The sequence below is a fragment of the Pseudorca crassidens genome, chromosome 15 (genome assembly GCF_039906515.1).
Source record: "Pseudorca crassidens isolate mPseCra1 chromosome 15, mPseCra1.hap1, whole genome shotgun sequence".
Lineage (NCBI taxonomy): Eukaryota > Metazoa > Chordata > Mammalia > Artiodactyla > Delphinidae > Pseudorca > Pseudorca crassidens.
This window is the reverse complement of record NC_090310.1, coordinates 44,829,844-44,845,496: the sequence shown is the minus strand read 5'-3', so window position 1 is coordinate 44,845,496 and position 15,653 is coordinate 44,829,844. Positions and strand designations below refer to the sequence as shown.

The 15,653-nt window shown below is 50.0% G+C and overlaps 1 protein-coding gene across 7 annotated transcripts in view; it reads left to right on the top strand.

Annotated features, from left to right (window-relative positions):
• The window catches only part of ABHD12 (abhydrolase domain containing 12, lysophospholipase), a 68,768-nt gene that overhangs the window by 42,911 nt on the left and 10,204 nt on the right, over positions 1 to 15,653 (top strand). For 4 of the 7 annotated variants that reach the window (XM_067707428.1, XM_067707431.1, XM_067707430.1 and 1 more), the window contains 4 exons: positions 4,581 to 4,705; positions 5,128 to 5,217; positions 11,174 to 11,279; positions 13,449 to 13,568. In XM_067707428.1, coding sequence (XP_067563529.1) covers positions 4,581 to 4,705; positions 5,128 to 5,217; positions 11,174 to 11,279; positions 13,449 to 13,568 — 441 coding nt within the window. The remainder of the gene's footprint in view (positions 1 to 4,580; positions 4,706 to 5,127; positions 5,218 to 11,173; positions 11,280 to 13,448; positions 13,569 to 15,653) is intronic. The other 3 variants (XM_067707429.1, XM_067707433.1, XM_067707434.1) reach the window with 1 other exon arrangement.

Sequence of the window (15,653 nt, the reverse complement as noted above, 5' to 3'; positions counted from 1 at the left end):
GGGAAGGGGCAGGGATTTCTAGGAATTGGGCCACCGCTCGCTTTTGGCCTTTTTTGGTTGGCCTCAGAACTGTCATGGCACTGGTGGGTACGTCATTTAGCGAATGCATTACAATTAGCATATAATGAGGCTCGAGGTCTACTGGAAGTCGAATCTTCCACCATCTTGGATCTAGTTGGTTCTAACCAGTTTTTGTCTTGTTCTTTGGCTGTGTCACTCTTTTAAAGGTTGTGCCCTGCCCCCTTCCCTCCTGTTTCAAGAGGACAACTGCTTTTATTAAACTGACACCACTAAACTGGTTTTATTTATACATGAGCTTGAAAAATATTTGGGTTCTTATACTTCTGGGAGTTTTAGGAATATTTAACTTGTCACTTATTTCTCTTTAAACCAATTGGAACAGAGCTCCTTAAGGGGGTTTTATAAATTAATTTGGTAATACCATCCAGGGCTAGGAAAACATCACAAATACAGTGGACCCTTGAACAACACGGGTTTGAACTATGCAGGCAGGTCCACTCATAAACAGATTTTTTTTCACCAAAGACGTACCACAGTACCACATGATCCATGGTTGGTTGAATCCACAGAAGCAGAACTGCAAAAATGGAGGGCCAACTTTAAGTTATACTCAGATTTTCAATTGCATGGAGGGTTGGCACCCCTAACCCCTTCGCTGTTCAAGGGTCAGCTGTAGCTTACATATGTACATACATACACAAACATATGTCCATACATATGTAAACAGTCAGATACAAAGAGAGATCTTACTGCACTCGTCCTGACAGCTGAGCCACCAGTCAGCATAATCACAGTCACACAAAACTCAGCAGCTTATGTAACGTAAGAGTTGGTTCTCGTCTTTGCCCTGCTTTATTTATCTTTTTATCTGAATTTAGTTTTGGGGAAATGGAACAATTTAAGGTACCTGCTCAAGATGAGGACTAATGCTTTTTTACTATATTTGACTTTTAAGATTTTCATTTCCCATGATATGTAATCCTGTGGAGGCAATGGACTGAATTTCAGGTGAGGGACTTTTTGAGAATACCAAGCAGCAGTCTGGGTGTTTCCACAGCCCAGCTGCGTGGGTAAAACACCTGACCTATTTCCAATATGTCATTTTTCCTTTTCATCCTCAGGTAGAGGCTGTGTGGAGTCCCTGAGTCCCTTAACAGCCCCCCATGTAGGCAGGGGCCTAAAGCTCTAGTGGCTGTAGGGAGGTGGGGCTGGGGTGGGAAGGAAAAGGCCTGGCAGGGTGGACAGAAGGAGCCGGTAGAAAGGTCAGGCACGCGTACAGCCCTCTCTGGGATGCCTTCTGAGGAGACGGCTTGGGATTTCCAGACAGAAAGTAGAGTTAGGGGATCAGGGGATGAAAAATTACTGAGGAGATATCAAGGGTGGAGGGACTCTTGCTAAAGGCAGGTCAAGGGTTTAGACATCAAAGGTGGGGGGATGAGGGACTTGATCAGATATCAAGGTGGGGGATGGCTTAGCAGGATTCTTGCTAAAGGCAGGTCAAGGTCAAGGCAAGAGGGCTCAGTTCTTGGTAAAAGCTGAGAAAGTGAATGTCTAATGACTGCATCAAAATTTTACAAGTCAGGTGGTGTCAAATTCTTAGCTGTCAACAAAAATGAAAAAGGGCTTATTTGAGTTTTTTTACTGTGTGATTTTGAGCATGTAACCCTGAAGAAGTGGTGATACTAGTAAACTTCCACTCCCTTTTACTGATGTGAACAAGTTCTCAATACTTATATGTTTAAAAACCAAAAACAGAAATAGAATTAATGCTAACCCCCCCACTTTTTTCTATCAATAAGTAATATATAGAGAGAGACATGATGCATTTGGGAAAGTAGTGGAATCCATCTCATTTAAAGATGTATTTTCAATAAAAGTTTACTTTTCGGGGCTTCCCTGGTGGCGCAGTGGTTGAGGGTCTGCCTGCTAATGCAGGGGACGCGGGTTCGTGCCCCGGTCCGGGAGGATCCCGCGTGCCGCGGAGCGGCTGGGCCGCTGAGCCTGCGTGTCCGGAGCCTGTGCTCCGCAACGGGAGAGGCCACAGCAGTGAGAGGCCCGCGTACCGCTAAAAAAAAAAAAAAAAAAAAAAAAAGTTTACTTTTCATGCTTAATAATAATTTACCGAAAATATAACATATTTGTCATTTTGATTAATGTGTATGATAATTATACTAACTCAATCCGGAAGAAAATGATTTTAATGTAGAAGATCCTTATTGCTACAGGTAGATACATTTTTTTCATTTCTATTTATATATATATTTTTTGTTCAAGAGGAATATGACAGCTAGTAAGTGGTAGATTGGATGCTGGACCAGATCATTTGACTTCAGAGCCGGCACCTTAACCACTACATCGTATGCCTTTCCTCAGTGAATGGGTAGACTGTACATGGAATTTAAGATGCCCTTTTAAACTTCTCCTGCATCATCTAGTTAACTCCTGTATTCCTGACTTAATGTTTCCACCAGTGGCCCTTTCCCTGGAAGCCCAGACTAGGTCAGGGCACCCTGCACCAGATGCCTCTCTCACAGCCCTTTGTCCGCCCCGCTGAGCTGAGAGCACAGCAGAGACGCAGATAGCATCCTCTGCTGCCCTTATTGTCCACTGCCCCAGGAGTGCCCAGTGCTTAGTAACGACTGGTGGCTGAGCCAGGTGAATGAGTGAAAGGATTACATCGTCAGATATGCATATTTGTCATCAGCTTTATTGAGGTATTATTTACATCAGCTTTGTTGAAGTATTATTTACATGCAATAAAATTTACCAACATATACATTCATGTGTCCACAACCACAGTCCAGATAAAGAACATTTCTATCACTGCAAAAGTTGCCTCGTGCCCCTTGCAATCTCTTTCCTCTACTCCCAGCCTCTGAGGTCACTGTTCTGCATTTCTGTCTCTGTAGTTTTGCTTTTTCTGGAATTTCAGACAAATGGGATTATACAGTATGTAGTCTTTTGTGTCTGTCTTATTTAACTTAGCCTAATGCTTTTTTAAAAAAATTTTATTTATTTTTATAAATTTATTTATTTATTTTTGGCTGCATTTGCTCTTCATTGCTGTACGCGGGCTTTCTCTAGTTGCGGCGTGTGGGCTTCTCATTGCGGTGGCTTCTCTTGTTGTGGAGCACAGGCTAGGTGCGCGGGCTTCAGTAGTTGTGGCACATGGGCTCTAGAGCGCAGGCTCAGTAGTTGTGGTGCATGGGCTTAATTGCTCTGTGGCACGTGAGATCTTCCCCGACCAGTGCTCGAACCCGTGTCTCCTGCATTGGCAGGAGGATTCTAAACCACTGTGCCACCAAGGAAGCCCCTAGCCTAATGCATTTAGATCCTTCTGTTGTATTGTTGCATGTGTCAGCAGTTCAAGGTATATTTTTTTAAACCACCTTACTTTTTTTCGAAATAGTCCAGAAATAAGTAACTAAACCCATTGAGGTTGAGACTTGATATGCTCAGATAAGCAGCAGTTTCCATGTGTGCTTGGGGCTCATGGGGTCCTCAGAACCCTTCAGCATGTCCGTGAGGTCAGAGAGATTTCATGGTAACACTGAGATGCTGTTTGCCATTTTCACTTTCATCCTCTCATGGGGTTTCGGGAGCTTTCCAGATGCTGCGTGACGTGTGGGATTGCAGCAGATTGAATGCAGAAGCAGATACGAGAACCCATCTGTCTTCTGTTAAGCTGTCTGACTTAAAGAAATTTGTAAAAATCTCCTCACTAAAATTTTTCGTTTTGGAAAATATAATCATTTTTTATAACATGTTAATTATATTTATTGTTGTTTATTGTTATTAGATGACTTAATAGATATTTAAAATTTTTCTTTAATTTCTCATAAAACAAAGAGTAATACACACAAATCATATGAACAGAAGCTCTTTTGGGCCCTCAATTTTTCAGTTGTAGAGAGGCCCTTAGTCCAAGAAGTTTGAGACTCTCTGGGCTAGGGACATTTTTTAACAGGGGATCAGGAACAGGATGAGGAAGTCTTGGAGCTCGTTGTGGATTAGAAGAGTCTTGAGACCTGGGGTGATGACCTGGCCCGAGGTGCCGGGAAAAGGGGCCTCTGGAGGGTATGCGGGCAGAAATATGAGAACATGCAGTGATGGCCAGAGCCTTCCGGCCAGCTGCCTCCCGGGACCTGGTGTGGCAGGTTCTGTCGCATACGTGCTTCCTCTGATGGGTAGCCCACGCTTGCTTGCAGGAGGGCAGTCAGAGGCTCAGAGGCAGCCACTCTCCTGAGGTGAAGTTGCAGCTACTGTCTGATATGAAGTTGGGCACTTTCTGAGGCTCTGATGGCTGTGCTGGGTTCTGATTCCAGGGCATACAAAGGAAATCAGCAGGACTGTTTCTTTGGCTTTCGGGGAAACAAATTTTACCCTTCTGGTAGAGTTCTAAGCGCAAATTAAAAGGCAAAAGCAGGTGGGAGGCTCCTCTTATCATTGGTGATACTCTTGTTGGAAACAATAGGTGTGGATCGTGGTCAGTGATGCTGTTAGTAAACCACAGCAGACTCACTCCTGCCTTTGACCTGCTCACTGCTTTTCTCTTTCAGGCGAAAGGGCCTGTGCTTCCGACTGAGGAAGATACTCCTCTGTGTCGTGGGGTTGTACGTTGCCATTCCATTTCTCATCAAACTGTGTCCTGGGATACAGGCCAAACTGATTTTCTTGAATTTCGGTAAGTGCTGTGTGTCCATGTTTCCTTTCATTTTAGTAGGAGTTCATTTTCATGGTGATTTATGTATTTATATATTCACTACTGAGATCAGGAAATAGAGCCTTTTTATTGTCCAGAAGGTTCCCTTTGCCCCCTCCCAGTTAAAAGATGTTTGTAACAAGGGCATTGCTCTTCAGGGTTGGCATTTGTGTGCACAGGTGACTACTGCATGGTGGGGGGGTCTTTCTTCAGCTGAGGTGGGTAGAAATGTTGATAACATGGAGAGTCTTCTGAAGCTGTCATGTTGGGGATGCTCTGTCCTTTGTGCAGTCTAGGAGGTTAACTGTCCTTGGAAAAGGTGACCACTGAAAATAGTGCCTTAAAAATAATTAGGCCTTTTTTCTTTAAATTAAAAAAAAAAAATCTTTTTTTTTCCCCCTTAAAAAACCCTGACAACTTGAGGATATGGGGAAGGGGAAGGGTGAGCTGTGACAAAGCGAGAGAGAGGCATGGACATATATACACTACCAAACGTAAGTAAGGTAGATAGCTAGTGGGAAGCAGCCGCATAGCACAGGGAGATCAGCTTGGTGCTTTGTGACCGCCTGGAGGGGTGGGATAGGGAGGGTGGGAGACGCAAGAGGGAAGAGATATGGGAACATGTGTATATGTATAACTGATTCACTTTGTTATAAAGCAGAAACTAACACACCATTGTAAAGCAATTATACCCCAATAAAGATGTTAAAATAAAAAACAAAACAAAAAACCTGACATACTTTGGTTTCTGTGGAATTATATGCTGGCTTTCGAGGTGTTATAGTCTCCTTCAGTTAACTTGGACCTGGTGTGTTCCAAAGTTTTTTTTTTTTCATGCTATATGTTTACTTTTGGGCAAGTGGGAGGAAAAAGGGTAGAAGTATCAGGTTTATGAAGTGGAAGGTATACGGTTGCCAGGAATAATCCTTTTATGGAGCATCCTTTTACACCTTCAAGATGAGGCCAGGCGGGAAGGGACTGCGCCTGCGGGCCTTCGAGGTCGGCGGATAGAACGTGGTGCTTGGCACACAGCAGGTGCCTCATGAGAGATGGCCTTGCAGTCAGGTGTGGGGAGCACTCAGGGCAGGTGAGGCAGGCTCTGCACGCTCTTGGCTGTGCTGGTTTGCAAGGAGTGGGTTTGAACTTGTGTGTGTCGGAGCTGGAGGCTTGGGAAGCTGGGCTGGTGCTATGGAGGCAGCAGGGGAGCTGGTGAAGAGGAGGTGGGAGGAGAGGACAGACAGGAGGTGTTGCAAGGCAGGGGGTGGGTGGCCCCTCGTCTGGAGTAACACCAGTGCTGCAGACTCTGCAGAGGCCCGTGTGCATTGGGGCACATGAGTTTGGGGTGTTAAGTCTGCAGTAGACTTGATCACAGAAAAGTGGATGTCGCTGCTGAAAGGGAATGTCTGCTCTAAAGAGGCACAGGAGGAGGAGGAACAGAAATAGTGAGGTGGATATTTAATACTTCATAAACCTAAAATGCGTTTTGTATTTGGGTGTCATAAAGTAAGTGTAAAACACATGTAGGTACACTAAGAAGCATTTGATTTTTCTAACATAAACGTGGCTAAACTTCCAGGAATTTATCATCCCTGAGTTTTCACCGCTTGTGAGAAGCACAAACTTAGAAGGAACTCACAACCTATTAAAATCAAGAAAGTTTTGTTTTTTTCTGACTGTAATGTCCCTTAAATGTCCACAGTCAGTCTAGCACAGAAGAGAGTTTGAGTTACACGCAAACACGAAGCCACAGGCTGCAGATTTCCCAATAGCAGACCTTAGAGTCAGCCCTGCACAGCTTTCCCACAAGGCAGGCCTCCGGACAACTCCAGGCCCCTTGGGCAGGTGTCTTGGCAGCAGGTGGCCTGCTGCCCTCTGGGCTGCCACACCGCGGGGTCCCAGCAAATATTTGAATAGAGTTGATTTTCTTTAGGTCAATCATTGGGGTAACTTTAGACACAGCCCACAAATTTTGCACTGTTGATTTCCTAATGAAATGGCAGGATGTTCCTGGGTTCTCTGGGTTGGGCTCCATGGCACAGAAGAGGAGGGCCAGGCTGGGCCGTGGGGCCGCCCTGCACCCCCCAGAGAGACACCCGTCCCCAACTCCTTGTTTCCATATGCCTGCTGTGTGGAAGTGGGATGGTTGTGTGTGCCCCTCCCCGTGGAGGAGACGGGGATCTCCAGGCTGTCTTGCGGTGTGACTTGGCAGTTTCATCTCACGCTTCTGGAGGACCTGCATCTTCGGGGGGCACCTTCCTTCTTGTCTCCTCAAGATGTGAATTGTGAGCTGTGGATTTCCATTTGGATATTGCAGGAAGTGTAACAATCTTTTGGGCCCCAAAACATGATTAAGATATTCTTAAGTTCATAGCAACTCTATCTGAAACTAAATGTATAACTCAGATAAATAAGCATTAGATGAAGGATAGCATCTGTGATTTCCTGCTGGTCTTTTTGTGTGTGTCTGTACGTGTAAGCATAAATATATGTGCTTTTCGATACTCACATTCAAAAGTCACCCCCGCCCCCAGCCCGGCGATGTTGTGTTGATAGCAGCGCCTTGTCACAGTCTTTGCCCTGGGATTTAGAACCATCTCCTGGTGGGAAGGAATGTTTCAGTTCAGAGGCTGGTATAAAACTGCTCTTGTCTGCACACTGCCTTGGGCCTTTTTTGGAGATTAGGGTCAATATATGAATTGCTCATTTGTTGTTCAAGCAGAAGGCCAGCCTGTCCACTACAGCTTCCACGGGATGGCAGTCCTTCAGCCTCCTCTTTTTCCTTCCCCTTAGCAGTCCCTGTGATCCCTGATAGCTTTCTTTCCTTATCCCTTTCTTCTTGTGGAAGCCCAGAGCCCTTCGGGGAACTGGCGTTTGAGAAAACCCAGAGGGCCTTCCCGGCCCTTCCCTTGTTGGTGCCCCACCTCTTCCCGTATATCAGGGTGGTCTTTACTCAGTGCCTGGGATGGGGCATAGCCCCGATGTTCAAAGTTCTCAGGCAGTCAGATGTGTTCTCTGCAGCCCAGGAGTTCTGGCCTCTCACCCCACCAGTATCTTCTAGATTGGCTGAGGAAAGGATGGCAGACTCAGTTTTCTGTTCATTCATGTGTTTACTCACTGCTTACCGAGCACCATCTCTTGAGGGTCCTTTCTAAATCGCTCCCGATGATGTTTGTGGTTGCTGATAAATGACAACGAGGTCAGAGGGTGGATGATACACAGCTGGGGAAGCAGGAGAAACCAGAGGCCTGGTCCTGACAGCTGCATGGGCCTGTGTGCTGGGTCCCTGGGCTGTGCACTCAACTTCTTTGTGAGGCGGAGCTTGTAATTGATAGCGATGAGGAGCTCCCGACTCCTGCCCCTGCCACCTCAGGGGACTGCTGGCGGGCTGGGTGCTCTCTCCTTGCTTCAGCCCTGCGGTGGAAGCAGGGGCCAGGAGGGTGGGCTCCAGCCTGCATCCTAGAGTCACGGGCCAAGGGCTGTGGCCACATGAAGGCCAGCAGGAGTGAGTCGTGTTCTGGTCCAGGCAGATCCTGGACCCTCCTCAGGCCAGCCTGGGGCCCTGCACCCCTTGACTCCGTTCCTTTGTCTTGCAGAAGTTCTGCTTGCTTTTACCAGTAGTGGCCAGGTGGTTCCTCTGGGGCTGTCTCAGCCCCCGGGACTGACCAGGCACCTCTCGCTAGCTGGAGGGGAGGCACACAGGCAGCACCTGCTGCACTTGGTGCATTAACTGCATCCTTTTCCACGGTTTCTAAAACAGAAATGAAAGTGAACCGGAGGATGGACTTGGTGGGAGCCAAGCTGTCCTAGAGCAGAATTGAGTTTCTTGGTTCTAGATTTCTCGGGCTTGGAAGCTTTTAAGATTAACTGCTAATCTTCGGAAGATGCTTTTCACTGGCAGGGGCCTTCTCGGAACTCTGGGGCAGCGTGTAAGCTGCATGGCTGCCTTTTCTGGGAGAGAGCCCGTGAGGCCTGACAGCAGTGCCCTCAGCCCTCGATGGTGCCCACCTTCCCTTTAGCACGGGCACTCTGGCCTCAGGAGCAGAGTTGATTGAATCAGCACTTGTTGGACATATTCAGAGTTTTACTGACAAAGTCGTTTCCCCTCAGTGGTCAGATGATGAACTGCCACCTGACGCTGCAGCCTCGGCTTCCCCAGCACGGAGCCGTCACCAGGGATGGCAGGAGTGGGCACTTCCATCTGGAAGAGATGCGTCCAGGGGAGACCTTTCTAGGCCTGCTGGTCAGGAGCCCTCCCTGAGAATGTTGTCAGAGTGAACTCTGACTCCACAGCATAACAGACACCACAGACGGTGTGGCTTAAAACTACAGAAATGTATTCTCTCCCAGCTCTGGAGCTTCGAAATCCCTGTGTGGGCAGGCCTGGGCTCCCTCTTCCTTGCCTCTTCCCAGCCTCTGGTGGTGGCTGGTGTTCCTTGGCTTGTAGCTGCACAGCTGCTGCCCCTGCCTCCATCGCACGGCTGCCTTCTCCTGTGACTTCATGTTGGCTTCCTTCTGTCTGTCTGTATCCAAATTCCCTTTTGATAAGGACACCAGTCGTATTAGATCAGGTCCACCAAATGACCTTACTTAAGCTTGATTATCTCTGTAAAGACCCTGTTTCCAAATGAGGTCACCTTCTGATGTGCTGGGGGTTAGGACTTCAATATATCTTTTGGGGGGACCCAATTCGAGAACATTCAGGGCCCACCAGGATCAGAGCCAGTTTACCTTCCTCACTTCCTATCCGATTAGTCAAGAGTGTGGGCTATGGAGTCGGGCTGCCTGGGTGCAAATCCCAGCATCATCACATGTGACCCATGGTTGAGCAAGTGCTGTGGTCACAGTCGTACCAGCCTGTTTCAGGGACGGTGGTCAGAGTACCGGGAAGGTGCACCAGTAAATAGGATGCCACCTCCTTTGAGTGCCGGTTTTCTTTTGAGAGAAAATAATTAAAGTTTTTAAAATGTAGCCTGCTGCTTGGAAAAGAGATGGATTAAGAAGCTGGAGGTTCAAAAGCAGCCCTGGTGGGAGGATTTGTCTTCCCCGTGGTTTAAAATGCTCAGGGAATTCCTGGGGGGGAAGGAGCATGTACATATCTCTATGTCCTCGTGAGTTGACTGTTTCATTTCTTCAGTGAACATTTACTGAGCTGTGGGGACATTTGACGAAGTAAGAGCTGGAATGTAGGTATGTGGGCGCAGAGTATTGGGGGTGCAGCAGGTGCAAAGGCCCTGGGGCGTGAAGTGGGCATGCAGGGCTCTGGTGCCGAGAGGCCGTGTGAGTTACACAATGAAACTACTCTCTTCACCAAAGAAAACCAGAGTTGCATGACTTCCTTGTTGAAGACTGGCTGGAAGTCAGGGCTACACTGTACTTTGTCCCCACCCACTCTGGGAATTGCCATTTTATAATGTGAGTAAATCCCATCTCAGGGTTTGGTTTTTTGTTTTTCATTTTTCAACTAAATATAACTTCAAAAATTGTGTTCATCTCAAGCAATAAAAGTGCACTGGTATACAAGGGGAAAATTACACACTCGCCTCCACCACCACCACCCCCCCCCCCACTTTAAACCCATGTTCACAGCCTGGTGTGTCTCTCTGTCTTTCTTTCCAAGCCACACTGTGTTGGTGTTGGTATTGGCATTGGGGTCGCTTGCTTGTACAGTGGCGACATGGGATTTCGTAGCCGCAGCACAGTGATCTTACCCTCCTTCCCTGCTCTTCTCACCTGCCTGTAATTCACAGAGGTTCCTCCAGGTCTGTCGATATCGGCTGCCTCTGTCTGAAGGCCCAGGGCTTCCCATCGTTGGGTGCACTGCAGTTTATCAGCCGTTGCCCTGTCGACAGGTCACCTGTTAAATTCAGGGCTGAATGAGTAGCTGCTGTCATGTTCCCATGCCTTCCCTCGACTCTGTGTGGCTTGTGGGTTCTGTGTATTCCTCCACCTCTGGCACCCACTCCTCATCTTCGGCCTCACTCTCTGTTAAATGACAGCACTAGGAACCTCAGAATCCCACTTACCTGGCCCGCACCCACATTCAGGTGGTCATCAAGTCCGTGGCCCCAGGTCCAGAACACACATCCATCTGTCGCCTTTCCCACAGTCCCTCCCCCAGCACCCTGGCTCCAGCCTTCAGTCGTAGCCTCCTTGTCTCCAGCCTCTCTCATGGCCAGGCCGACCCTCCCGTCTCCCAAGGATCTTTCCTTCCCTCCTTGCGTCTTCTCACACCTTGAACAGCCTTCAGTGGGTCTCTCCTTGGACCTCGTCCTTGCTGAAGGATCTGTAGATACACCTACCTCCAGCCCCGCCTGAGGCTGGAGGGCCCTGTGCCCCAGGCAGTATGGCGTTGGGAAAGTACTTGGCACTTTTTGAGAGCTTCACCTCTGCTGTGTACGTGTGTCCGTCCACCCTCACTAATCCTGGTTTCCATCTCTTTGTCCCCCACAGTGCGCGTTCCCTATTTCATTGATTTGAAAAAACCACAGGATCAAGGTTTGAATCACACCTGTAATTACTACCTCCAGCCAGAGGAAGACGTGACCCTTGGAGTCTGGTGAGTGAGCAGCCTCAGGGCTGCAGGGCCGGGCACCGCCTCTTGATAGCGGAGCGGTCTCTGAAACTCTTGCTTGTCCATTTTTATCTTTTGCCTGCTGTTTCCAAAGGAAAGATCTCAGCTAAATTCCTTGAATAATGGGGCACGGGATGGCAGCACCAGCTCTGTTCTGAGGTTTTCAAACCAGATTGGTTTTTGCAGAAAGCCTCGTTTCCAGGAGAGAAGAAAGCCAGAAACAGAATATATCACAGAATCGTGAGCGCAGGCTTGAGCCACACCTGTCTTGCAGAGAAGGGCCCACCCAGTTGTTGAAAACAGCTGCATTTCTTTCACACACAGCACTCTCAGCTCTTGATAGTGGTGGCGTTCGCTCTTTTCTTAGCGTTTACTTTTTTAGCCATAAATTTAGGTTGGGCCTAAGTTCTGTGACTTCTTGGCATTTCTTTGGAATATGATTTAATGCTTTTTCTGTGGACTAGTTGGTGTTTACAAACAACAGAACCAGAGCGGACCGGCTTTCCTGTGGCGTCTTCTCTTTCTCTCAGAAGCAGCTCTGAATTGCTGCCTTTGTCTCAGTAGAACTGCTGTGGACGTGAGAAGCTTCTGAGTGAAGTGCTCTGAATCGCTTCCCTGTGCTGTGCGGAGGGCAGAGGCTCCTGCGTAAAGACCAGAGAGTGAGAGGGAGGTTCTGGTTCGTAGTGGCTGAGGCTGGGGCTGTCTTTGGTCATTTCTGGCTTGTTTTAACGGAGCATTTACGACCAGTGTGTGCATGCAGGCCGCTGTGCCTTTTCATTTTCAGTCAGAAGCCTGACATGTTTTGCTCAGAGGTGTTTGGGGGAATTGGCGGCTCTCCTGATGGTTAAGAGGGTCTGTGCTTTGAAGATGTGGGCTCAGCCAGGCTTCTTCCTCGAGCAGAACAGCCGTGTTACAGGACAGGTATTTGTGGACAGTTACCTGTGAAGGTTGTGTTGGTGATGACCACATGAGTCTCTGGGAAGCGACAGCTGCTGTGTGCTGGTGGGCACCACTGCCCGCCCAGGTCTGCACCCTGCGCTGTCTTGATCACAGTGCGGGCCTTTGGGTGGCAGCAGCTCCATTCACCACCTGCCCTCACTGGCACCTCACCATGTCCTGCTGCAGAGGAGCTGGAGGCGGGTGGTGGTGGGAGGGCAGCTCCCCTCTGCCAGGCAGGGGGAGGAGCCCAGGGATGGAGAGCTTGCCTGGGCCTTTGTCAGGAGCTCCAAGTTTGGGTAGGCTGGCTACTGGAGGCATATCAGCTCCCAGCACCTTCCAAATGTACCTTTCCCTCTCATAGGTTTGTAATTGTGGGAGAGTGATAATTGCAGCGGTCAGAACCACCCAAAATGCAATCCTCTGAAATGGGTCAGAGAGACTACGTTAGAAATGAGATGCTAACACTTAGAAAAGAAGAAATCGGCCATGTAATGTTTTTAAAACTTCCCAAGAATGAATTTGAATAAGTTTTACAGAAAAAAGGTGTTAAATCAGACCCTCCCCAGTGATGAACAGTGACTTTGATGTACCCTGAGTTAAGATGAACCAGAGCACCTCTCTAAAGGAGGGTTTGGCCACATAGACAAGTGTCCACCTGCCTGGCCGGGCATGGAAGGACTGCTCATGTGGGCCTGTGACGTCTCCTGCAGAGGTGCGTCTGTGCCAAGATGGCTTGTGGACAGGCTCTGTGTTAGAAATGGTGCATTAAGGATGGCCGGGCTTCCAGTCCAGCCCGTAGACCCGTGTTGCTGAATTAGTACATATAACAGCATGATATGTCTTGTATCGTGAGTTAAGTCACGTACTTAAAGACATGGATGAGTTTGAGGGGACGTGGCGTTGCTCAGTGTCCATTCGGTGCCCGTTCTGTGCTGGAACCCAGCTGGAAGGGGTCTGAGCTCACATAGCTTCCCCTTTATACAGGAGGAGCGGCTGTCACCCCACCCCTGGTAACTGCTGCCGGGGCAAGCTTCTGGGGTCCAGAGAGGGCCCATCCACGAGTCAGGAAACGACCTGCCTCAGCTGCCAGAAGCTGCCCTCACAGCTTGGAGTCAGCCCACCCGGCCTCCTGCTGTCCGCTCAGTTGTGACTTGAGCCGTGGGCATCCCGTCTGCAGGCGCGTCACCTGCCGCTCCCCTCTGCTTCTGCTTCCAGGCACACTGTCCCCGCTGTCTGGTGGAAGAACGCCCAAGGGAAGGACCAGATGTGGTATGAGGATGCCTTGGCTTCTAGCCACCCGATCATCCTGTACCTGCACGGGAACGCGGGCACCAGGTGAGGAGGGGCCCATCGCAGTGAGAGCGTGGGTGCACCTGGGACATGGGCGTCCTGAGAACACAGGAAGAGGCAGGGTTTGTCTGGGGTTTGGGAGAAGCTTGCATGAAGTCGTGTTCCCACAGGCCCAGAGCAGAGCAGGGCTGTGTGCAAGGTGGACCGGGCCTGCTTGCTTGGAAGCCACCGGCTGAGCAGATGTGGGCAGCTGTGTCCAGAAATCCCTGGTCTGAGGCTCGTGCCTGGGGTGGGATGGAGGTTGCTGCGTCTGTCAGAGCGGCCCAGAGCCCCAGCCGGAGGGGTGTCCTTCTTTCTGGGTTAGGGAACAAGGCTTCTCAGTGGGCAGGAGGCGTGGTCCCTCAGCCGAGGTTTGTTGAGACCCTGCAGAGCCACTGTGTGCCCAGGAAGTCGCCCCTGCTCACCCAGCATCTGCTGTCTGGTCTGAGGACACTTTCTCGCTGGCAGATGTGCCCTGCTGGAGGGGGAGGCATGCTTCCGGGGGGGGGGCGAGGGTGACGTTGAAGGTGGGGGAGTCCCATGAAGAGACCCAGCTGAGCATGCAGGGACAAACTTGTCCTCGGGGGCTGCCATGCCACGCTCTCAGGCCAGGGTACTCGCAGCCCTGAGCCGGCAGTGCCAGCACATCCCACTGGGCCATCAAGGAAGCATCTGCGTCTGTGCAGATAAAGCCCTCGCCCAGGTGCTGTTCGAGAGTAGGTTTAATGGATGTCTTTCAGACAAGCGGGGACTGGAGCCGTTGTTCAAAGAGGGCTCCTTCCAGCCCACATGGTCAGCCTTGTTGAGAAGAGTCTGCAGGAGAGCTGGTGGGGTGAGAGGAAGAGGGGCGTTTTCTGAACAAGCATTGCCTGAAACCCCTGGGAGGGTCCCTGTTCCTTGGGTCTCGTGAGAGAGAGCCAGCAAGAAGCAGCAGGAGGCCGGGCACCGCGGGGCCGGGCTGGGGTCAGTCATTTCACAGGCAGAACCGGCGAGGAGGACAAAGCAGGCCACAGCGGGCGTCTGGGCAGAGGGGCTACACAGAGGATGTAGCAGGATGTCCAGGAAGTGGGCCCCACAAGGACACTCTGAGCCGGGAGAGCGGAGCGCTGAGCTACTGACTCAGCACGCACTTGGCAGTCTGCTTTCCCTTCGTCTGGGACAAGCTACAGCGGGTTTCTCTTCCGCTTTTCAAAGAGCAAGTGAATACAAACAGCTCCTGTAGCCTCTTTCTATAAATGAGGGAAGTTTGGAGTTCTTTGTGAGCAGTGCCAATCACATGGTAAAGAAGACAAAGTCTATCTGTAACTTCAGGATGGAAGGAATCTTGTGACTTTGAAGGTTTGCTGCCACCCCCCACCCCCCATCCCCAAGGACTACTCAGGCTGCAGATCTTGGCGGCCACCCGGCCGGGCAGGACAGCAGCAGCCGTGGTTCCCTGAGACTCGGACCCCCAGGATGCCCCCAGCCCCATCACGCTCTAAATCCCCCTTCTTGCTCAAGGTAGGGTATTGGGAACATTTAGAAAAGAGCCACGACAAATGGTTGCAAAGATAACTGAAGACGCTGCAGTATTTCTTTTTGGTCTTGAAGCGAAGTCCTTTGAATGTTTGTTTCTGGGTTATATTGGCTTTCTCCTTCGTTGTGTTCTCGCCTCCCCTGAGGACGCTCGGTCCGTGAACACACACCCCGGAAATTGGCCAAATGCTCCTCATAAAGAAGGGAGAGAGCTGAGAAGTCTGGTGAGGGTGAGCCCGCCTGCTGATGTGTTTCCCTCTCCCGAGGCAGCTCTATCCCCGCTTGGGTGTCTGTGCACAGTAACAGCCAGCCAGCATCTGGGCAGAAAGGGAGAAGGAGGTGGACAGTCCTTGGAGAGAGGTGCGGGCGTGAGGTGGTGTCAGCAGTGGCGCCTGCGGCCGCGCCACTGAAGCTGGAGCCTGCTGGTGAGGGGCGAGGAGGCTCACAGTGGCTGTCAGATCACGATGGCACCTTCGACCCAGCATCCCCCCTCGGACACACGTGTGTGGAAGGACGTTAGGGGGTGGCCGCAGCAGCAGAACCTCAGTTAGCAGCAGGTGGGAAAGAACCAAAGTG